This window comes from Aethalodelphis obliquidens, unplaced genomic scaffold, assembly GCF_003676395.1.
Source record: "Aethalodelphis obliquidens isolate GAN/ISIS:26980383/991018 unplaced genomic scaffold, ASM367639v1 scaffold42, whole genome shotgun sequence".
Lineage (NCBI taxonomy): Eukaryota > Metazoa > Chordata > Mammalia > Artiodactyla > Delphinidae > Aethalodelphis > Aethalodelphis obliquidens.
The window spans coordinates 17,330,171-17,353,729 of record NW_020837986.1 but is presented as its reverse complement, the minus strand read 5'-3'; the positions used below and the strand labels follow the sequence as shown (position 1 = coordinate 17,353,729).

At 45.7% G+C, this 23,559-nt stretch overlaps 1 protein-coding gene across 9 annotated transcripts in view; it reads right to left on the bottom strand.

The window, feature by feature from the left end:
- Positions 1–23,559, bottom strand: part of SMOX (spermine oxidase) — a 64,183-nt gene that overhangs the window by 14,035 nt on the left and 26,589 nt on the right. For 3 of the 9 annotated variants that reach the window (XM_027078849.1, XM_027078850.1, XM_027078855.1), the window contains 5 exons: positions 15,884–16,057; positions 14,962–15,721; positions 14,100–14,260; positions 12,157–12,246; positions 11,247–11,721 (listed from right to left, as the gene is read on the bottom strand). In XM_027078849.1, the coding sequence (XP_026934650.1) occupies positions 11,584–11,721; positions 12,157–12,246; positions 14,100–14,260; positions 14,962–15,721; positions 15,884–16,057 (1,323 nt within the window). In that variant the 3' untranslated portion in view covers positions 11,247–11,583. Of the gene's footprint in view, positions 1–10,138; positions 10,214–11,225; positions 11,722–12,156; positions 12,411–14,099; positions 14,261–14,961; positions 15,722–15,883; positions 16,058–23,559 lie in introns of those variants that run through there. The other 6 variants (XM_027078851.1, XM_027078854.1, XR_003427229.1 and 3 more) reach the window with 6 other exon arrangements.

Genomic DNA, 23,559 nt, shown 5'->3' with positions numbered 1-23,559 from the left:
CCCCCCCCCCCCCCCCCCCCCCCCCCCCCCCCCCCCCCCCGCCTCTCTCTCTCTCCCCCCCCTTCCTGTGCAGGTGCCTCTCTATGCCCTTAAGTGTCCCTCAGGGTTTTTTTTTCTTATCTCAACTTGCTACCCAATCTCATCCACTCCAAATCATCTAAATGACCACTTGTACATAAATGGATCTCAAGGGTCTACTCTAGCTCTAAATGCGTGCTCACCCTCCCCTGGATGACCCCAAACACCCCAAATACAAGCCCACCGGCCTCATGCAAAGCCACGTCCTCTACTCCATGCAGGCATGACAAGGCCACTGATGCTGAGGCTTCAGGCTCCCAGAGGCCCTGAGCCTGCCCGCCCTCTCCACTTGCCATTATCTTCCCAAGACCTTCTTCCCAGACCCCCTGTTCAGAATTAAGCCCTGAGTAGCCCTCAGCCTCTCCAGTAGCTCACACCAAGCTCATCCTGGCTTAGAGTCCACTGATAGAATCCATGTCTTCATCCACTATGAGGAAGTGGACTGTCTGACCCTGGGCTGCTCAAGACTAGGTATAAGTGTTCATTAAATACTAGATTGAAGGAGTTGCCCCATTACCCTTGCCTGGGACACTGCCCCAGTGCCAACCTGATAGCTGGCTGACATCACCATCTTTGCAAGACCCTCCCCTCAGCTGGTTCCACCAGTCCTCAAGGGGCTAGAGCCTGTATTCTTCCCCAGCCAGAGAGCCAGCTACACCCTGGACTTCTGCAGAAAGAAGTCCTCCTGCTCCAGGTGCCCTGCAGCCCACCCACCCCTCCCACCTGGAGCCCCACTCTCCCCTGCAGGCCCCTCACCACAATTACCACCACTACAAGCTAGTCCCTTAGTCCCTCCTGCTCCAGGCACTGACAGGTCCTGGGGAAAGGTCTGGGACCTTGGTGACCTGTCAGATCCCTGACTCCTCAGTGCCCTCCTGACCCTGTTTCTATTCCCATCCTGTCATACCCCCAGGAGGTTACATGTTCACTGTCCACTTGGAAAAGAATTTCCTTTTTTTTCTTCTTCTTGTGGTTCAGCGAAGCACAAAACCAGATGCTTGTAAAGGCTAAATCCGTCCCATAGCCTCTCAGCTCAGAATAACTCTCTGGGGAGCCCAGTGGACCCAGGTGGTGCTGGGGGTGGTACCTTTGGGAAGTGGGGCTGCACTCAGCTCTCCTGCAGGTCTGGGCTGGCGTTTCTTCCCTTCCCCCATCCACCCCTTGGTGGAAGCAGGGAAACAAAGGGAGTGCTGAACAAGCCCCTGGCCTACATTCTCAAATTGCTCTTGTCTGGAGAAGAATGAAGCAGGAATTCCAGGGTGAATTTGGAACCAAGAAGAAATCCAGGAACTGGGGCCACAACAGGCTGAGCTTTTAGAGCCAGGGGCAGGAGGGAAGGATGCGTTGGAGGAGTACCTCACCCATGACATTTGTGGACATTCCTTCCAGGAGTTCGCCATTCATGTGACTCCATCATGCTGTTTGCATCCACCTTTTTCTGTCCTGCCAGAAACCATAGGAGTCTCAGCTCTCATTCCTGAGACCAGCCACAAAGATCATGGTTCACTAGCCAGCCTATGGATTGACTAATTTGAGGTCAGGTCTGAACAGCTGAGCAGGCAGATGGGAATGAGATGGAGCATGTGATACAAAACACAGCTGTCTGTGTACCGGTGTCTGTGGGCAAAGTAATTCTCCTAGATGGGGGAGGGGTGGAGCACATAATGAAGGACATCTCTAGCACACTGGATCAGTTAAAAATGCAGCTGCAAGTAATAAGGAAGCTGCTTAAACATTGGTCATTATTTTTCTCACCTGACAATTTATGAAGTAGGTAGTTTCTGGCAGTGTAAGTCACACACACAAGCTCTTACTGTCTTTGCTTCATAGTCTTCGGTGTGTTGGTTTTTATCCTCCTTGTTGCTTCACCATGACCAATGGCACCATAACTCACATTCATATTCAAGGGGGAGAAAAACGGAGAAGGGTCTGGGCTATGGAATCTGCCTCCTTTTATCAAGATAATAAAGTTTGCCCCAAACCACCCTTCCCCAGCACACCTCCACTTGGGTCTTAAGGGCCAGAAGTGGGTGCCATGCCCACCCTGCAAGGGAGGCTGGTAAAATAAAAAACAAGATGGAGTGATTGGTTTAGAGCAGAGGTCTGCAAAGTGGGCCAAATTTAGCCCACCACCTGACTTTGTACAGCCTATGAACTAAGAACGGGTTTATACATTTTTAAATGGTTGGAGAAAAAAAAGTCAGGAGAATATTTCATGACAGGTGTATTGTATGAAGTTATCTCTTGGCCCACAAAGCCTAAATTAAAAAAAAAAAAATTTGTTGAAAAGTTTGTCGACCCTGCTTTAGGGCAACGTGGATCATTGCCTCCTGTTGGTAACACTGCTGTTCTGAAAAAAATCACGATTCTGGCAGCAGAAGGAAGCAATGGATATCAGGCAGGCAGCTTTCAGTGTCTGTCACATAGGCGAGTCACTACACTGCAAGCCTGTGACAGTTATCTAATCTGAAACAGCATAAGCTAACAGTTCCCCCTCTCACCACAAACATAACACAAGGGGTTTTTTTGGAAGCCCTCTACCTCAAGGACATTTTCCCTAACTGACCAAATGTGTGGGATTTTGAAAGAGACTAGTAAAAAGTAAAAGGGGACACAACGAAATATCTGGCTGGCTGTGCCCCAAAAGGCTCAATGAGGTATTATTTGCTCAATGAACTTGCCTCCAGCCAAGGGGCAGGTCCTCAGTATTACAGGTCCAGAAAATGGGTCTGGTCGGTGTTCCACAGTGTTCCACAGTCTCATAAAAGCTGACACAGATGGCCTAACTCACTAGGACATGAAGATCATAAGCCCAAAGCCAATGTGCTCATTTTTAATGGGAACTATAATTTAACTATCACACAAGCCAATGTCCTCATGATGATAAATGAACCTGATAGGAAGTCAAACTGTGGTCTGAAAGCCACTAGTGAGTTCAGAGACCAAGCCAGGAAGTTAAAAGGAAGAGTCACTTATTTAGTGCACCAGGCATGGAGATCGGTCCCCAGGCCAGGGTTCCATCTCCCAGTGCACTGTGCCTCTGTTTCCATCATATATCCCTCTCCATCCTCCCATCTCATGCTTCAATCCCAGCCTTTTGTCTCACTCTGTACCTTGAAGTTTGCTTTACTTGTCTCTAATCTCATTTATCATGGGTCCAATTTCAGAATGGAACCCTCAGAAGCCGGTCTTGAGAGCTTTTATGTTCAAGCTCTCAGGGAATAGTCACCCTAGTAGACAAGCCTACAAGTACCAAATGCCTGGGCCTCTTACAGATTAGGCATTTGGTATTCCTCCAACCCCAGGTGGGAAATGCACCTGCTCAGATGGGCCCAGGTGCCCTCTGATGCCTCTCAACCAGTAACAAATGGCCAGGTGACGATCAATAAACAATGCATGCATTTTATAATATTTACTGACCACCTACTATGTGCCCAGTCAATGGGGATACATCCATTTAAAAAAAAATGTCAGTCTCCATGGAGTTCTCATTTCAGGAGAGACAAGAGTGATAGGTAATAACAACAAAACATATAGTAAATGGTGATAAGCAAAAGAAATATAACAGGGAAAGGGAACAGGAAGTGTTGAGGCTACAGGATGTTGCACTTTCAGTTTGAGTACCAGGGAAGGTCTCAGGTAGAAGGTGATGTGTGAGAAAAGGCCTGAAGATGGTAATGATGTAAACCATGCAGATTGCTGGGAGAAAGCATTCCAGGCAGAGGGAACAGCAGGTGCAAAGTCCTAACTTAGGAGGAGACCTGGTATGATCAGATTAGCGAGGACTGTCCTACTGCCAAGAATTGTTTTCTGAGCAGCTGAGAACAAAGTAATGATCACCCATCCTCCTGATTCCCTGCAGGAACTTTCTACCTTCAGCAAAGACTTTAATACTGTCCAAACTTGTGGATCTGGGTCAGAAGGGACCTTGAGAGCAGAGGGAAACATTGTAGCTTCTCAGGTTCTCCATTTGGTGGAAGAGGAGTAGCAGCAACTCTGAATTTTTAGAACAAACTTCTTCCTCATGAGCTGAGAACTGGGCAGTGGCAGTTAGAAGATCTTTCTGCAGTCTGGTAGAACGGAACTAAAAAAATGCCACTGGCTTCTATCTCTTCCAGCTCCTTAAGCCACAGTCAAGCCATGAAATGAATCCTCCAGGAATCTGAATCCCTTGGCCCATTCCTGCCAGGCCCCTTTGCTGGAACTGTACCACCCTGTAGCGTGGATGGCTTCCCAGTCTATGGGCCATTGCTCACTCTATCACTAGTGCCTAGAAATATCCTTCTTGGGCTAGATGACTCCCCCATAGAGAGGTGTAACAGTCAACTATTGCCATGATAATGCTGCAAAACAAGCCACCCCTAAATTCACAGGTTATAAGAACAAGCATTTGTTTTTCTTGTTTATGTGTCTGTCTGCAGGCGGTAGGTTTGGTTCCAGGCTTCTGTAGGCTCACATCTATTCCCCTTTCTCCATGTTCTCCTTGAAACATCAGCTATCAGGGACCTGTTCTTCTCATGACAAATGGCAAGTAAACGAGAGGCCAAACCCAACTGTGCAAGCATGCTGGGAGCTTCTGCTCATACCACATCATGTCTGTTCATTTTCTGTTGGTCAAAACAAATCAGATGGCCAAGCCCAAAGTCAATGGGGCAGGAAAATATATTCTGCTCCCAGAGGAAGAGGAAAGAGATTGAATATTTGCTGAATAATCTTTAATCCATTATAGGGAGCTGGGTTAGGACTTCAACACATGAATTTGAGGGGACATAATTCAGCCAATAACAACCTCTTTAGTGGGAGGAGATGCAAGATCACACAGCAAAGCAGGGAGAAATGAAGAACTGAGGTCACTTTTGCCATTAACAACCACAACTGGCAACACCAATCTAGCTTTTGCCCCGAGCCAGAACAAGCTCTATTAAAAGGAATCAGGGTTCCCTGGAGAAATGGCTGTTTCAATGACAGAAGCAGGAAATATACAAGATAAGCCTGGAGCATCTTAATAGTGCAGAAAGTAAGGAAGTGCCCAAAAAAGAAAAAAAACCCATGCATTGATGGGGGCATGTCAAAGGGACATAGGAGCCAAATGAAAGAGCTCCCAGTGACCAAAGTGGGAACAATTTAACAACAGTATAAAGTAGTATTAGATTATAATCCAAAGTATAAAATAAATATCCATGAGTCCATTCTGATATAAATAAATGATTGAATAAGTTAATAAATAGAGAGAGGTAAGGGAAGAGAAGGGACAATTTTCATACGTAGAAGAATTCCAAATAAATTATGTAGATACTCTACTCTAACGGAGGGAAGTATAACTCCTTAAGTGTGGGCTGCAAAGCGACTTCCTTCCAAAGAGGACAGTATGATGGCGCAGGGTGGGAGGTGGGTGGTGGTGGGGGTAGGGGTGGAGATAACTTTACAGTACAGAAACCTGACAAAGTCTATCTCAGCAAAGTGATCAAGGTCATGTGATGAGATGAAAATGGCACTTTTAACTCTGTGGTTTTCCTCCAGAAACCTATAACCCCAGTCTAGTCATGAGAAAAACATCAGACAAATTCTAATAGAGGTCCATCCTACAATATGCCTGACTATACTCAAAACTGTTAAGATCATCAAAGACAAGGAGAGTCTGAGAAAACATCACAACCACGAGGAACTTAATGAAACATGATGGCTAAATGTAATGTGGCATCCTGGATAGAATTCTGGAACAGAAAAAGACATCAGTTTATTCATTTAACCTGTGGACTTTATTTAATAATAATATACCAATATTGGTTCATTGATTATAACAAATGCATCATATTAATGTAAGATTTTTTTCTGTAGTTGGATTTTTTAAAATATTTTATCTATCTATCTATCTATTTATTTATTTATTTGGCTGCGCCACGTCCTAGTTGCAGCACATGGGATCTTCATTGCAGCATGCAGGATCTTTTAGTTGCAGCATGCAAGATCTTTTTCAGTTGCAGCATGGGGATCTTTTAGTTGCAGCATGCGAGATCTTTTTTAGTTGAGGCATGTGGGGTCTTTTAGTTGCGGCATGCGGGATCTTTTAGGTGCAGTACGTGGGATCTTTAGTTGAGGCATGCAGGATCTTTTAGTTGCAGCACGTGAGATCTTTTTTATTTGCGGCATGCGGGATCTTTTAGTTGCGGCATGCAGAATCTTTAGTTGCGGTATGTGGGGTCCTCACTTGTGGCATGCAGGGTCTTTAGTGCGGCATGCGGGGTCTTTAGTTGCAGCATGCAAACTCTTAGTTGCAGTATGTGGGATCTAGTTCCCTGACCAGGGATCGAACCCGGGACCCCTGCATTGGGAGCGTGGAGTTTTAGCCACTGGACAACCAGGGAAGTCCTGTAAAATGTTAATAATAGGGAAAATGGAGGTAGGGTCTATATACTCACTTTTTCTGTACATCTAAAACTGTTCTTAAAAAAGTCTATTAATACAAAAAAACTGATAGGGTTGAAAGGATAAAGAAATACACAATTGTAATTGGACACTTCAACTATTCTCTCAACAATCAGTAGAAATAGACAGAAAATCAGCAAGGATACAGAGGAAATCAACAACACTGTCAGCCAGCAGGATCTGATCAACATCTGTAGAACACTCCACCCAACAACAGCACACTACACATCCTTTGCAAGCACCATAGATCATACACCAAGATAGACCATATCCTGGGCTATAAAACAAACCTCAACAAACTTAAAAGAATTGAAATCATACAGTCCAGATTCACTTGGGGAATAAAATAAGTTCATACTTCTTATTTATTTACTTAATAAACTTATTTACTGAAGCATAATTAAACATTTCTAGCACAGAAGCTGGCACACAAAAGTCTGCTGGATGAACAAAATAGTGAATGAACGAATGAATAAAAAAGAAAATATCTTGGGGGCCAATATTGGGGGGGAATCTTACTTTATTAACTTATTCAGCATTAATTAAAGGTACTTTCTATGATTCATTGAATTTTTTTTTTTTTATTCAGAAAAGCTCACAGAATCCAGGACACAAATGTTCCCTGTGCAGCAAGAGGGTTGCATTCCAAAATGGCCAGCAGATGGCGCCAAAGGATGTGGTTCAGCCCATGAGGTTGTGCTTCCGCAGACCTAGGGGTCCTCCTCACCTCTCCCAGCCATGAAAAGGAGAGCCAGCCCAGTCCTTCCTGTGTCTCCCTCTGCGGCCTGAGGACCCCCACCAACCACTGCTAGGGTGAGGATAGTAAGGATGCAGAGAGAGCAAGTGTAGGAAATGCTAACGTGATGCTTGGCCGAAAGAGAGGCAAGGAAAAGTGGGAGTAAGATGAGGGTTGGTGATGGGAAAGATGTGAGGACACTGAAGTGTGGGTGGCAAGCATGGAGTGGAGAGAATGCGGATAGGAAAGGACAAGCAAAGTCCCTGAGTTTGGGGCATGGGATGCACAAGTGATGGGTCACACACTTCCATCGTGCCTGGGAAAGGTCTAAAAGAGCAATCCCCAACATTTTTGGCACCATGGACCGGTTTCGTGGAAGACAATTTTTCCACAGACCGGGGGAGCAGGGGGGATGGTTCAGGCGGTAATGCAAACAATGGGGAGCGATGGGGAGCAGCAGACGAAGCTTCGCTCACCTCCTGCTATGCAGCCCGGTTCCTAACAGGCTGCAGACCGGTACCGGTCCTTGGCCCAGGGGTTGGGGACCCCTGGTCTAAAAGGACAGGTGTGAAGCCTAGCAGTTTGTAGATTTGTCGAGGAAGTTGCCTCCAGGTGGCTTCTATTTTGTCCGTGAAGCAGGAGACCATGGTGCCTATTGACAGTTGGTGGGGGAGGGGAGGTGTCAGAGTTGAAGGGGAGCTGACAAGGGAAGCCCACGAGGACTGCTGGCCAGCACCAATGGTGGGTCTGGGGGATGACGCCATTCAGCTCAGCTTCTTCATTCACTTGTTCATTCATTCTGCAAATATTCATTGATAACCCACTATACCAGGCACTATTTTGGACAATGTAACCTACATCCTGGGGAAGGGGTCGGGGGGACAGATGGACAAATAAATAAACAAAAAAAATATGACATCATGGAAAGAGAAGGGCTATGAAGAAACAGGCAAGGGGAGGGACAAAGAGTGCTGGGAGTGCTGTGAAACGGGGTGCTTAGGGAAGTTTTCCTAGAGAAGTGACAGCTGATTAGAGAACTGAATGCAATGAGGGAAAGAGACTTGCACTACCTGGGGGCAAGCATTCCAGATAAAGGGGACAGCTAGGGCCAAAAGAAGGGGGCCACGGAAGGAAGTGGGGGCCACAGAACAGATCACACAGGACATTGGAAATCACCTTTTATGCTCAGTATGGTGGGAATCGCTGGAAACCAGGGAAGCACATAACTGGATTCATATAGTTTAAAGGATCACACTGGCTGCTGTGTGGAGAACAGGCTAAAAGGGCCAAGCATGGAAGAAGGGACACCAGCTGGTCATTATGAGAAAACACGGCTTTCATGTGAATACACCATTATGTTTGGCAGACCATTAATTAGACAGGCAGTTCTCTAGAACTGAACCAGCAGCCCACCTCACTCTGCACCTTGGGATCACCTGTGGGCTCATCCTGACAGCCCCGAGCAAATGCAGAGTGACTCAAACCAAAGGCACTTCACTCCTACCTTTGTTTGTAGGTAGGGCAGACATTCCAAGTGGCTCCCATGAAGGCGGAGCTAATATTCCTCACCTGTTCCAGAGCAGCAACAGTGGAAAGAGACAGTATTTGCCAAGTAACCCAGGCCCCCTGAAGGAACATTTCTGAGGCTTCCACAAAGCCATAACTGAACACCTTGCCCATGGATTCACTAATGCCCACAGCACAAGAAACCATGCAACAAATTCTACATAGAATCCAGTGCCAGGAAAGAACTTTCCTCTCAAGTGACCTCCCACAGGTGACAGAAATTGTATAGCAGGCATAGGCACAGGTGTTGGCCTGAGCATGCCATATTAGATACCACTAAGAGTCATTTGGGTTTCAATCAATGCCACGGCTGTTTCAGGAACCTAATCACAGCAAGGAACTCATCCTGTGTCCCTGGTACATCTAGTCTCTGGTACATATTTCTGGTGGGCACATGCACTCATTTCTTTTCGGTATATTTCGGTATATTTCGGTATATTTCCAGGAGTGGAAATGCTGGCAGGCACATGGCCTGCTTTAGTAGAACCTGCCACCACAGTCTCCCAGTGTGGCTGTACCCAGTTCCACTCTGTCTGGTAATGGCCTAAGATTTTTTTTGATGGCACCAGCCTCTTCTTTTTATCACATAGTAACTAGAATAAGCCTGCACTGTGGCACCAAACAGACCTTGGATCAAGTCTCAGCATCACCACCTACCTGAGTGATCTTAGGCGCATTACTTGCATTACTTAACTCTCTGGAGGTTTTGCTTCCCTGATGGGATGAATCACCCTCCCCAGCCTGAGCTGGCATCCATGTCAAATTAAGAGACTCTACCTCCAGCACTTACGACTACCCTCCTGACTTGGGCACACCTGAAGCTCCCCAACATGCAATCACCAAATAAACATTTCCAGCCCTTCACCCTCATAGAGTTCTTCAAAATTCCTACACCTGTGATCCAGAGACTCTAAGTATTACTTTCATCCCCCATACTTATGTGATGGGCCACTTCTTTCACCACTTTCCCTAGCACAGTTGGTGGGGAAAATCCAGGACATGGGGAGGGTCCAAGACTGTATCACTTGTCCATTTAAGTATTGTTATGGAAATAGCTCCAAGATACATTATGTTAACTAAAACAAGCAAAATGCAGAACAGGATGAATACTTTGTCACTTTAGCATAAAAAGGAGAGAGAACAGTATACATTTACAGTGACATATCTAAAAACGGATACACAAGATACTAATAACACGGGGCCATTGGAAGTGGCAATGGTATTGGGGACAGGCGTGGGAGGAGGTTGTTCAGTGTATCCTTTTATGACTTTAGAGCTTTAACTACATTGATAGATCCTCTATTCAAAAAAATTTTTTAAATATATACTTACAGTTTTTCAAGTTATGCATCAGGCGAACATGAATCCCTGACATAAACTCCATGAGGGATGTCTGGTGGGTCAACCCTGGCAAAGCAAGGATGCCTATTAGATATGTCCATGTAGGCGTGTGTGTAGGGGTGTATATGCATGTAGGAGGGTGTGCATGTAGGGATGTGCAGGCAGGTGCAGGGAGGCGTGCAGAGGAATATCTATGTGTTAGACATGTCCATCACAGCCTGAGGTGAAGGGGGAAAGGACGTAGAGTCATATCAAGGGCACTGCCCTATACTTCTGAAGAGTGGACCCAACCTAAGTTCATAGAGTTAGACCAGGGGGTGCACCTGACTTTTCATCACTTCCTCCACCACCCAACCCCTCAACCCTATAGAATTCAAACTCTGTCACTAGAAATCTGGAGTAAGAAAATGACTAAATGTTCTTTAAGGTTTTATGCATGTGTGTAAGTGTAGTTGCGTATAGGTGTAAGGGTGTGGGGTAGTGTATCTGTGTGGGAGTGATGTATGTGTGTGTGGGTATATAAGGGGTGTATATGTGAGTGTCTGTGTTTTCACTCAGCAAAAAAATGGCTGGACTATCCACCTTCCCAGAAGTCAACAGAAGCTAAGCCAAGGGCCAGACCCAGGGCCCTGTGGCCAGGTGACACTGATTAATAATTAACACATCTGAGCTTGGCATGGAGCCACAACAGGTGTCCCCTCCCATAAAACTCACCTTCACTCCATGTGGCCATGTTACCCGATCAGGCTCTGAGAAGTCTGGCAAATGGCCAACAGGCAGACCCAGGCCTGTCCTGAAGGAGCTGAGGCTGGGCAGTGAGGGGCCCTTACTCCAGAGGGGTCTCACGGGCAGGAAAGGAAACAACCACAAACAGATTGGGGTGAGGGGATGCCCCTTCCACTAAAGGCAGGCACCTTCCTTTCTGGGGGTATAGCCAGACCACAGCACCCCCACCATCCTTTCACTCAAAGAGGATATGACAGATAAACACAGACACACATACACACACGTACACACACACACACACACACACACACACACACACACACACACACACAAACATATACACACAAGGCTAAGAAAAACGGAAGAGAGAAGCTGAGGAGCACAGGAAGGGCAAGCCTCTTTTATTATCCCAAAATGCAGAGTATTGAAGGCACTTACAATAACAAGTTCAGAGATGAGGGGAGGCATGGGAGGTCAGAGGTCAGAGCACAGAGGTAAATCAACAGACCCCACCCTGGTCACCACCCAGCAAGGAGAAAAGGAAAAGCTACAGGGCCAGGTCTGAAGCCATTTAGATGTCTAGCTCTACAAAAGATACAAATCCATTCTCCAGAGGATTAGGAAATGAGGAGTACACAACAGCAAGGGGCAGGGCTGAAAGTCACAAGTTAGTGGTTCTTTAAGGAACACGCTCGGTAGCGAGGAGGCCCTCAGGTCCCCTGCTGGAAGAGGTCTCGGTACATCTCAATGAGACGGGCAGCCTCGCGCTGGCCAGAGAGCAGAGCACCATGGGTGGTGGAATAGTACTTGCGGTGGGTGGCCTCACCTGAGAACAGCACCTGCATGGGCTGGGCAGGGGGACAGGGAAGTGAAGGTGGAGGAGCAAGAAAGGCTACCTGTCTGCCCCAGAACCACCCATCCATACTACAAGTCAGAGAGGAATAAGCAGGCATCTGAGATGCAGGTACTATTTCCACAGGATGAGGAGTTGCCCATCCCCATCTTCCCCTGCTTCTTCCCCAAACATCCAGGCCTCAGTCCTTTCTGCTCTGAGGCTTTCATGAGTCCTGTCTCTACAATTTCAGAGACTCACTGTGCCTCTTACTAGTGAACTCAGGGAATGAGTTAACCTCCCTAAGCTTTGATTTTCTCATCTCCAAAATGGGTTTATACCCTCTACTTCTGAGAGTGGGTGTAAGAATTAAGTGAAATAATGTATCTAAAGGACTCAGAACCTGAAAGAATATAAGCACTCAATAAAGTTAGGCAGTAATTTAACAAACCTTTATGGAGCCTCTATTAGGTTCCAGGGACTGTTCTGGGCACTTGGAAGATAAAAGGTGACCAGGCAGCTGCTTTGAGGAGCTTCCTTGCTGGTGGGGAAGCCAGACACGAAACCCAATTACTAAATGGCGTCATACGTGACGTGATGGGTGTTTGGGCGAGGTGCTGAGAGCCCAGGAAAGAGGCCCACTGTCAGGGAGATCACACAAAGCTTCCCAGAGGACAGGACCTTTGGGCTTCTTCTCGGAAGATGCTGGATAAATAAACAGGCAAAGGACGTTTCAGGAAGAAGGAAAAATGGGGGCAAAAATGCACCAAAACAGGCCTGGTCTAGGAGACAGTGAGAATTTTGGTATAGCCAGGGCTCAACCTTAAGAAAGGAGGCTGTTTAGGTGGGGTCCAAGCACAGAACTAATGCTTGCATTCCAAGCTTGAGTTTGGATTTTACTCCAGTACATCTCAAACTGAATGTGCAAAGGTACCAGCTGGGGACCCTGGTAGGATGCAGTTTTTAATTCACCAGGTCTGGGGTGGGCTGAGAGTCTGCACATCTAACATGCTCCCACATGATGCCAGTGCTGCTTGTCCATGGACCACCCACCTTGAGTAGTGAGGTTTTAACCCACCAACAAAGAGCCCACAGAGGTGGTTAAGCTGAAAAGGGGGCACATATTGTGGAAGAGGGCAAGCTCCCTACTCCCACATCCATTCTCTTTCTCCTCAGTAACAAAAATCCTGTCTTTTAACTGGGTCCATTGCCATCCGGGAAAAAAAAAAAAAAAGATGTATCCCAACCTAGTATCCCACTAGCAGCTGGTGGAGTCATGTGACTAAGTTCTAGCCAATCAACTTCAAGTTCACTGTTGCTCAGAAACACTGACTCAGCCCAGGGGTTCCCTTCTTTTACCCATCAGCCTGTCACAGATATGAGAGCAAGAGCAGCAGCCTCCACAGACCTCTTGGACCACAAGGTGGCCTGGAAGATGGAGCCAGGTGCTACTGATGCTGGGCCCTGACACCTACCTCCGGATTTCCTTTTATGTGACCTAAGTAAAGTTCCATCTTGTTTAAACCACGGTTTGTTTTGTTTTGCTTTTTGTTATATGCACTAGTCCTAACTGATGCAGGTGACAAGAAAAGGTGTGCTTTTCAGGAGGATGGCTGTAGCAGCAGTGAAGGCCTTTTCCTCTCTCCCCCTGAGCACAGCCAGGGCAGGCACAACACATGTTGGTTGACTACAATCTTCTTCACCAATTACACCAAAGAATTATTTTAAATATAATTCTGTTGGGGTTTTAACATTTATTGTATGTGTGTGCTTGGTGGGGAAAACTCAAAATTTACTTCATGGGAACAGAAATATATAGAGATAATTTCTTTTCAATTTATTATTTTTCTGTGTATATTATTACATAGTTGATGTAATTTGGGGGAGGGTGAGTATTCTCAATTTTATTTTCTAAAACATATTGGGGAAAATAAACAAAACATACTCGGTCAGTGCTGTCCAAAAGAACTTTCCACGATGCCAGAAATGCTCTATAGTGACACACTCTAACATTGTAACCATGAGTGACACGTGGCTCTCAAACTTGAAAGGTGGCTAGTGCAACTGACGAACAAAATGTTGGATTTATTACTTTAAAGCTAATGGCTACCATATTGGACAGCACAGCATTAAATGGCTCAGTTTTTATAACCTCAAGAAAGAGTTTAACACATCTCAATTTGACTCTGTTCTTCCAGATGTTGAGTGCACATTGTCTGTTTTCTTCTTCATTATGGGAGCTACTCCATCTATCTTACCTTGGCACTCCTCAGTGAACACTACCCTCCCACTCCTCCCCTGGACCAAACACACATACAAAATGCCCACCGCACCCCTCACAGATCCCCTCACTCTGCACCCCCTCCCTCACATACCCAGCACACCCACACTCACCGCTGTCTTGGAGCTCTCCGTGTATGGCAGGGGCTTGGCCAGCTTCTCCACATCTGCCCCACTCGAGCCCACCTGTGTATATGAATAGGATCCCCGGAAGTAGGGGTTGCTGCCCCAGGCTGAGCGCAGAATTCGCCGAGGCTTTGGAATGTTGGGGTTCCCTGTTGGGGAGTGAGAAGAGCCAAGGCGGGGGAGAATATGAAATGGCTGCACACAGAAGACACCCCTGAGAAGACAACTCCCACTCTACCTCTAGGGCTCCAGGAAGGCCAGGCTGCTACGGATAAACATGGAGTATGGAGGAGGGAGGGATGGAGGCTGGGGTTCAAGCTGTGTACCCCTCAACGCCTCGTTGTGACCCCCAGCAAAATACCTCCTCTCTGTGGACCTTAATTTTCCTATCTGAAAAACATTCCAGATAATAATGTTCCCCCTTCCAATTTTATGGGTTCTTGTGAGGCTCTTCTGGGATAGTGGAGGAAAGATGTTCAACTAAAAATCAGACAGAAAAAAACCACAAATCCATCTCTTAGCAAGACAACATGAGTAGGAAATCGGCAATCTGAGGTTTTGCGGTGAAATCTGAGTTTTTCACCAACAGCCCTTAGAAACAGAGAAGAAATACAGAGCCTGTGGTTTTGAGTGTCTCAAGTTCCAAACAGGGGGAGAGCCTGCAATTTAGGAGGCCAAGGCCAAGACGCAGTGCCCTACCGCATCTCTCCCAGTGGGCACACCACCTCAGTGTCACGACCTAGGGACAAGGATGCTAGCACACAGTTCAGGAGACCCAGAGGGTCTAGCGGAGGAGGGCAGACGCAGCGAGGCCCATGGAGCAGGCAGCGGGACAGGGACAGGGACGCACCTGTGAACTGCCGCAGCATCTCTGTGCAGATCTCAGCCACTGCCTCGTCATCACACTTCTCCATGACAAGGGCCTCCTCCCCACAGATCCAGCCACTCAGCACGTGGCCGTAGCGCTCAGGCGGGTAGAGGACATCAAAGCCACAGATCTTGCGGTACCAGAGCTCGGGTGGGTAAGTGAGCGTGTGGCTCTCCGCCTCGTCCTCCCACACAAACTGTAGGCTGTTGCACTCGGGGCCCCAGAAGGGCTCCTCGAATTCTAGAAAGATCTTGTCGGTGGTGCCGATGCCCAGTCGGTGGATGGCAGCCACCTTCTCAGCGGGCAGGCCTGGCCGGAAGAAGCTGGCATGCTGCGTCTTGAGCACGCCCAGCGACACGGTCACAATCACATGGTCTGCTGGGATCACCTCACAGTCCTCGCACTCCACCACCACCGGCCACTGCTCATCCTCATCCTGCCTCTCCCCCTGGGGCTCCTCTCCACCCTGGCTGCCCTCCCCAGTGTCATGATTATGGTTACCCTCACCCCGGGGCTCAATCTCAGGGCCCCAAGGGTGGGACGAGGCCTGGTCCCAGTGAACACAACGGACGGGTTTCCCCAGCTGGATGATGTGGGCCGGGATGCCCTCAGCCAGCAGCTCCACAACCCGCATGAAGCCCGAGGGGATGATGTGGTGGGCACCGGGAATCTCAGTCCACTCCCCAAAGGCGCTCAGGGACACCTCGTCCATGCTGTGCGAGCTACTCTCACAGCTCTCCACCTGTGGGAAGAGCCAGAGGGGAGCCAGGTGACCGCCAAGGCTGGGCAGGGGTAGGAGCAGGACTTTAGGGCAGTGCCGCCCTCCTCGGACCCAGATTCCCCAGGGTCAGTCTTCCTCACTCTGGCATTTGTACTCAACAGAGCTCCGAGATGGCAAAGATACCTTCAGGTACTGCTGGATCATGGCGAGCTTCAGGCGCTTGGTGGCCTCTGGATCATCAGGGTCGTCCCTAATGCGGTTGCGCACCTCCTCTCGGGTGAACACCCCCACGCTGTTCTGACTCTCAGCATTGACTGGTTTACCGTGCCGGAAGAACTCTTGGGTCAAGTTATAGACCTACAAAGAGACCCCAGGAGACTGAAAACACATTCACTCATCCTACCTCCATCTCAGACCTAAGAGCTCCAATTCAGTAGTCACCACCTCCAAGGTGTTCCCGGATGTGCTAAGCCCACGGGGCCTCTCCTTTGGTAAATCAACGTCGTGCTCAGTGCTGCACTGAGGCTGAACCAACAAAATCGAGGTTTGGGGCTGAATCTGGGCAGTCAGCTTCCTTGCTTCCACACACAGGAGGTGGGGTGGGTCCCAGAGGCTCTCTTATTCAGCCCCTGCTTAGAACAAAGTGAAATGTCTGGTGCCTATACAGCCTGTGGGGAAGGTACTGCCCCTACATGCGCTCTACATGGCTGAGCATACTGCCCACTGAAGAACCCAGGTCTACACACATTTCCCTTTTCCAAGAACCAAATGCACAAATTCTTCCCCTGACATTCCCGCTCAAGTGTATCTGCTTCACCCTATCCCAGGAGGGCAGTCTGGAACTGTGGTCTGGCCAGTGTTTTGGGGGAGAGGGAGCAGTAGGGGCCTTGAAATCTGATCTTTCTGGAGACCCTCCCAATCATACTCAGGTCCACACAAAGTGTACCCTTTACTGCAGGACCCAGACGCATTTAAGGAAGATGGCCATGTTGGTGCAGGGCATGTGGAGAGGAAGGAGGCCCCAGTGCACCAAGGAATGGAAGTACACTTCACGGGCATATTTTGGCAAGAACTCCAGACCACACTTCATCAACAAAAAGCAATGAACAGTTCCTTGGAGTGGGGGCCTATTGCCTTCCCTGCCTGCCTGATACATAACTCCCACCAAACACTGGGCAGGTCTCCCTGAGGAAAGTAAGCCAGTCCTGGGTCAGGCTGGGATCCCCAAAGGGCAAGGTCTGAGCCCCAACACTCACTCAACAAACACTTACTGGGCTATGTGCCCAACACAAGTTGTAATGTTGAGGAAGACGGACATGGAACCAAGCTCTGGTCCTCCCTCAAGCTGGAGAGATATCATAACTGGGCTGTTTCTATCTGATGTGCTGTGACAAGAAAGAACCCAGGGGTTGTGAGATCAGCTCAGAAAATCTTGGACAGTCAGGAGATAACCAAGTAGGCAGTGGAAAGGAGAGGGAAAGTATTTCAGGCAGAAGGAACAGCATATTCAAAGACAGGGGAGAGGGAGAGTGTAAGATGCAAAGTGGCTCTGTCTTGCTGAAGTGGGCAGTGAGGAGAAAGACAGTTGCAAGAGAGGACTTTGGAAAGGCAGGCAAGGGCCAGGGCACGAAGAACTAACAGTCATGTCAAGGACCCTGGACTTTATCTAAGACCCTGGCAGACTTCCCTGGTGGTGCAGTGGTTAAGAATCCACCTGCCAATGCAGGGGACATGGGTTCGAGCCCTGGCCCAGGAATATCCCACATGCAGCGAAGCAATTAAGCCCATGAGCCACAACTACTGAACCTGCACGCTGCAACTACTGAAGCCCGCGTGCCGCAGCTACTGAAGCCTGCGCGCCTGGAGCCCATGCTCTGCAACAAGAGAAGCCACCACAATGAGAAACCCGCGCACTGCAAGGAAGAATAGCCCCCGCTCACCGCAACTAGAGAAAAGCCCGTGAGCAGCAACAAAGACCCAATGCAGCCAAAAATAAATAAATGTATTTAAAAAAAAAAAAAGACCCTGGCATCACTGAAGGGTTGTGAGCATGATCACATGCCCACTCTCCCTCCCAGGACACTGGTAGGTTTGGGCTCCTTGGCCAAACATCTGTGGCTGATGCTGATTAATGGTGTGTTTCCCCTCCTAAAGTGAGTCTGAATTTGGTCAACACACATTCATAGGAATATGTCTGCCCTGCAGCCCGGCCCTGGGGCTGCTGAGTAGAGGAAGGAAAGTGGCATGGCCCACCCCCCACCACTCCACTCAAGGGAAAAGCCTCCACATAAGATAGAAACAGGAATTAAACATGTCTCTGAATATAAAGAAGAAAATGACTTAAATTATCCCTTTTTCTTCTCCCTACAGTCACAAGATGCTGGGCGTTTGGTCTTAACTGGAGTCCTCAGCAAATTCCTCACCCAGTTCCACAGCCAAGGAGTCAGGCTTTCAACTTGCCTCCTCCCTACCCCGGGTTTTTCCCTTCAGTGATAAGCAACACAGTAGCTAGTCAGCTTATGTTAACTAAAGGCCAAAATGCCCAACTGAGGACAAACAAATTTAGTCCATCTATGTGATTCTTTGTGTCAACCACTGACTAGGACAGCCTTAACTGAACATGCATTTGTCATGTTCAGTCTCCTGTCCTGGGTTAAATGACATCTTCCCAATGTGATGCAAGGGAAATGGGACAGGTCTGTAACAGCTAATAATACTCACCCCAATCCTCATTAAGCACTTTTCATTGGGATCTCATTTAACCGTCATAACACTATGAAGTAGGTATAACTGTGTTCATTTTACAGGTGAGGAAAGTAAGGCTCAGAGAGGCTCAATAACTTGCTCACGATTATACAGCTAATAAATGGTAGAACTGGTATTGGGTTGGCCAAAAAGTACCTTCGGGTTTTTTTTGTTTTTTATAAATTTATTTATTTATCTTTAGCTGCGTTGGGTCTTCGTTGTGGTGCATGGGCTTCTCATTGCGGTGGCCTCTCTTGTTGCAGAGCACAGGCTCTAGGCGCACGGGATTCAGTAGTTGTGGCTCGCAGGCTCCAGAGCGCAGGCTCAGTAGTTGTGGAGCACGGGCCCAGTTGCTCCAAGGCATGTGGGATCTTCCCGGACCAGGGCTCAAACCCGTGTCCCCTGCACTGGCAGGCGGACTCCCAACCACTGCACCACCAGGGAAGTCCCAGTACCTTCGGTTTTTGAGTAAAAATAAAAGACACATTTTTCAATTTCACCAAGAACTTTATTGAGCAACATATTCACCATCTTGTCCCACTACCTTCTGCCATTTTTCAGGCACCTTCATAATTCCATCTTCCCAAAACTTTTTACCTTTTTGAGCAAAGAACTGTTCCAGGTGCCTTTTACAGTCTTCCAGGGAATTGAAATTTCTTCCATTAAGAGAATTTTGTAAAGACCGAAATAAACGGAAATCCAAAGTTGCAATGTCTGGTGAATACAGCGGATGAATCAGAACTTCCCAGCCAAGCTGTAACAGTTTTTGCCTGGTCATTGAAGAAACATGAGGTCCTGCATTATCCTGATGGAAGATTATGCATTTTCTGTTGACTAATTCCAGACACTTTTCCTCGACTGTTGCTTTCTAATTGGGAGCAGTACTTGATGGAATTAATCATTTGGTTTTCCAGAAGGAGCTCATAATAAAGGGCTCCCTTCCAATCCCACCATATACACAACATCATCTTCTTTGGATGAAGATCGGCCTTTGGTGTAGTTGGTGGTGGTTCATTTTGCTTGCCCCACCATCTCTTCCGTTCCACATTATTGTACAATATCCACTTTTCATCGCCCATCACAATTTGTTTTTAAAACGGAACGTTTTCATTACGTTTCAGTAGAGAATTGCATGCGGAAATATGGTCAAGAAGGTTTTTTCCACTTAACTTACGTGGAAGCCACACATCAAAGCGATTCACAAAACCAAGCTGGTGCAAATGATTTTCAGCACTTGATTTGGATATTTTGAGTATGTCGGCTATCTCCCGCGTGGTATAACGTTGATCATACTCAATTAATGTCTCGATTTGATCGCTATCAGCTTCAACTGGTCTACCCAACCATGGAGCATTGTCCAGTAAGAAATCTCCAGCATGAAACTTCACAAACCACTTTTGACACGTTTGATCAGTCACAGCACCTTTTCCATACACTGCACATCTTTTTTTGCGTTTCAGTTGCATTTTCACCTTTCTTGAAATAATAAAGCATAATATGCTGAAAATGTTGCTATTTTTCTTCCATCTTCAATATTAAAATGGCTACATAAAAATTCACCAATTTTGATAAGTTTTTTTTTAAATGCACGCTGATATGACAGCTGTCACAATACAATCTAACAAAATTGTTCTGAATGAATTTAAAGACAACAAAGTACTACTAGAGCCATCTTTCGGAAAAAAACGAATGAACTGTTTAGCCAACCCAATATTTGAATCAAGGTAATCTTGCTACAGAGATTAAGCTCTATATGTTAACTACTGAACAAACTCATTTATTTGTTAACAAATATAATACATTCAAATGAGTAGCCCTTCAAAGTCATCACCTTGGGAGGGAGGCTACATATTTATTATGAAACCACCCTCAGGCAAGGCTTCACATTCTTAGAGCACACCTCTTCAGAATGGCCTCCAGCACTGTCTAACAGCTATATAAGGAAATCTCTCTTTTGACTTCATTAACACCTCTTCCTTCTGACCCAAAGCAGCACCACCCAGAGTGATAATCCACCTTTATCCATCCTACTTTCCATGACTCACACTCTTGGCTTTCAAAAATCAAACCCACAAGCAGAAGTTGATGATGATCTACTTTGAGGGATATTTAAAAGAACAAGTAAGTCATGGACCCTGAAAGTCATTCTCAAGAGGCATCCAGGCTTGAAGCACTCACAATAACATGGGAATCATGTTATTGATGGGAATCAATAACAATAACATGGGAATCATGTGACTGATTCCCAGTAGACCAAGAAGGTCTACTTTGAAGAATACTAATTCTTACCTGCTTAATAATAATATTAGAAGTGAGAACACACAACACTATAGGATTGTACATAACATACTATGTGGGTGCACACACATAAGACAGTGAGTGTGCCTGCCCTCCACTGAGCAGGGATAACCCCAAAGCAAGAGTCATTTCTCCTTTCCCATGCCCAAAAGACATAGAAAATGTACAATAGGTGGCTGTTGACCAATTTACTGACCTGAAGTGAAGGGTCATTACACTATAAATGACAAGCTATCAGAAGGCAAGATCTACATGTTACCTTGCTTGTTCTTTGCAGTTCACAGCACCACTGAAAGTTACTAAAAATATTAACATTCTTTTTAAAAACCTGAATAAGACAAGGATGTGTGTCATTGATATTTCTATCCAACACTGTACTGGAGATTGACAGTGCAGTAAGGCAAGAAAAAAAAATTAATAGTTTTAAGTTATGCTGTCTAATACAATAGCCACTAGATCTCTATAGCAATTTAAAATTAAATTAAGCATTTAGTTTCTCAGTATTACTAGCTACATTTCAAGAGCTCAGAGGCCACATGTGGCTAGTGACTGCCAAACTGGATAGATGTCTAAAACATCTTCATTATCGTGGAAAATTCTATTGGACAACGCTGGTCTGAGGATTAGAAAGGAAAAAGCAAAATTCTCATTCTTTTGGTATATAGGATTATACACATAAAATTCCAAAATACCATTAGAACATAAATTAATGTGGTATATTAATAGATATAGTATTAGAGTTAAAATAATAATTTAGCAAGGTAGCTAAAATCAATAAATAAAAATCAGTTATAAATACCCATGACATTTTGCACATAACTAGAAAAAATAATCTTAAAATTTATATGGAGGGCTTCCCTGGTGGCGCAGTGGTTGAGAGTCCACCTGCCGATGCACGGGACACGGGTTCGTACCCCAGTCCAGGAAGATCCCACATGCCACGGAGCGGCTAGGCCCATGAGCCATGGCCGCTAAGCCTGCGTGTCCAGAGCCTGTGCTCCGCAACGGGAGAGGCCACAACAGTGAGAGGCCCATGTACCGCAAAAAAAAAAAAAGAAAAAAGAAATTTATATGGAACCACTAAAGGTCCCAAATTGTCAATGAAATTTGAGAAAAAAGAACAAAGCTGGAGGTATCACACTCCCTGACTTCAGACTATACTACAAAGCTACGGCAATCAAAACAGCATGGTACTGGCATAAAAAGAGACACATAGATCAATGGAACAGAACAGAGAGCCCAGAAATAAACCCACACACAATTAATCTTTGATAAAGGAGGCAGAATATACATGGAAAAAAGACAGTCTCTTCAATAAGTGGTGTTGGGAAAACTGAACAGCCACATGTGAAAGAGTGAAATTAGAACACTTTCTCACACCATATACAAAACTAAACTCAAAATGGATTAAAGACCTAAACGTAACAATGGAAACAATGAAACTCCTAGAAGAGCATAAGCAGAACACTCTTTGACATAAATTGTAGCAATTTTTTTTTCAATCAGTCTCCTAAGGCAAAAGAAACAAAAGCAAAAACAAATTTAATTTAATTTAACCTAAAAGTTTTTGCACAGCAAAGGAAACCATTAACAAAACAAAAAGCCAGCCTACCGAATGGAAGAAAGTATTTGCCAATGATATGACCAATAAGGGGTAAATATCCAAAATATATAAAACAGCTCATACAACTCAATATCAAAAAAGCTATCAACTCGATTAAAAAATGGGCAGAAGATCTGAATGGACATTTTTCCAAAGAAGTTATACAGATGGTCAACAGGCACATGAAAAGATGCTCAATGCAGCTAATCATCAGAGAAATGCAAATTAAAATGACAATGAGATATCAGCTCACACCTGTCAGAACAGCTATCATCAAAAAGAACACAAATAATAAATGTTGGTGAGGATGTGGAGAAAAGGGAACCCTTGTGCACTGTTGCTGGGAATGTAAATTGGTGCAGCCACTGTGGAAAACAGTACGGATGTTCCTCAAAAAATTAAAAATAGAACTACCATATAACCCAGCAATTCCATTCCTGGGTATATATCCACAGAAAAAGAAAACACTAATTTGAAGAGATATTTATACCCCAAAGTTCACTGCAACATTGTTTACAATAGCCAAGCTATGGGAGCAGCCTAAGTGCCCATCAACAGATGAATGGATAAAGAAGATGTTAGACAGATAGGTAGACAGATATAAAATATATAGTTATATAGTTATATATATTATATATATAATATAATATATATATACACACACACAATGGAATTTTACTCAGCCATAAAAAAGAATGAAAATCTGCCATTTGCAACAACATGAATGGACCTAGAGGTTTAGTGAAATAAGTGAGACAGAGAAAGACAAATACTCTATGTTATCACTGATATGTGGAATCTACAAAATAAAACGATTGAACAGAACAAAACAGAAATAGACTCAGATATAGAGAACAAACTAGTGGTTACCAGTGGAGAGAAGGAAGTGGGGAGGGGCAAGACAGGGGTATGGGATTAAGAGATACAAATTGCTATGTATAAAATAAATAAGCAACACGGATATATTGCACACAGCAGGGAAATATAACCATTATTTTGTAATAACTTTAAATGGAGTATAACGTATAAAAATGTTGAATCACTATGCTGCACACTTGAAACTAATATAATACTGTAAATCAACTACACTTCAATTAAAAAAAAGATGCAGTTATAATTCTATACACGGGGAACAATTTGAAAATAAAGTATTTTAAAATTACCATTTAAAAGAGTATCCAAGAGCAATAACAACAGTAATCATACCCACTTA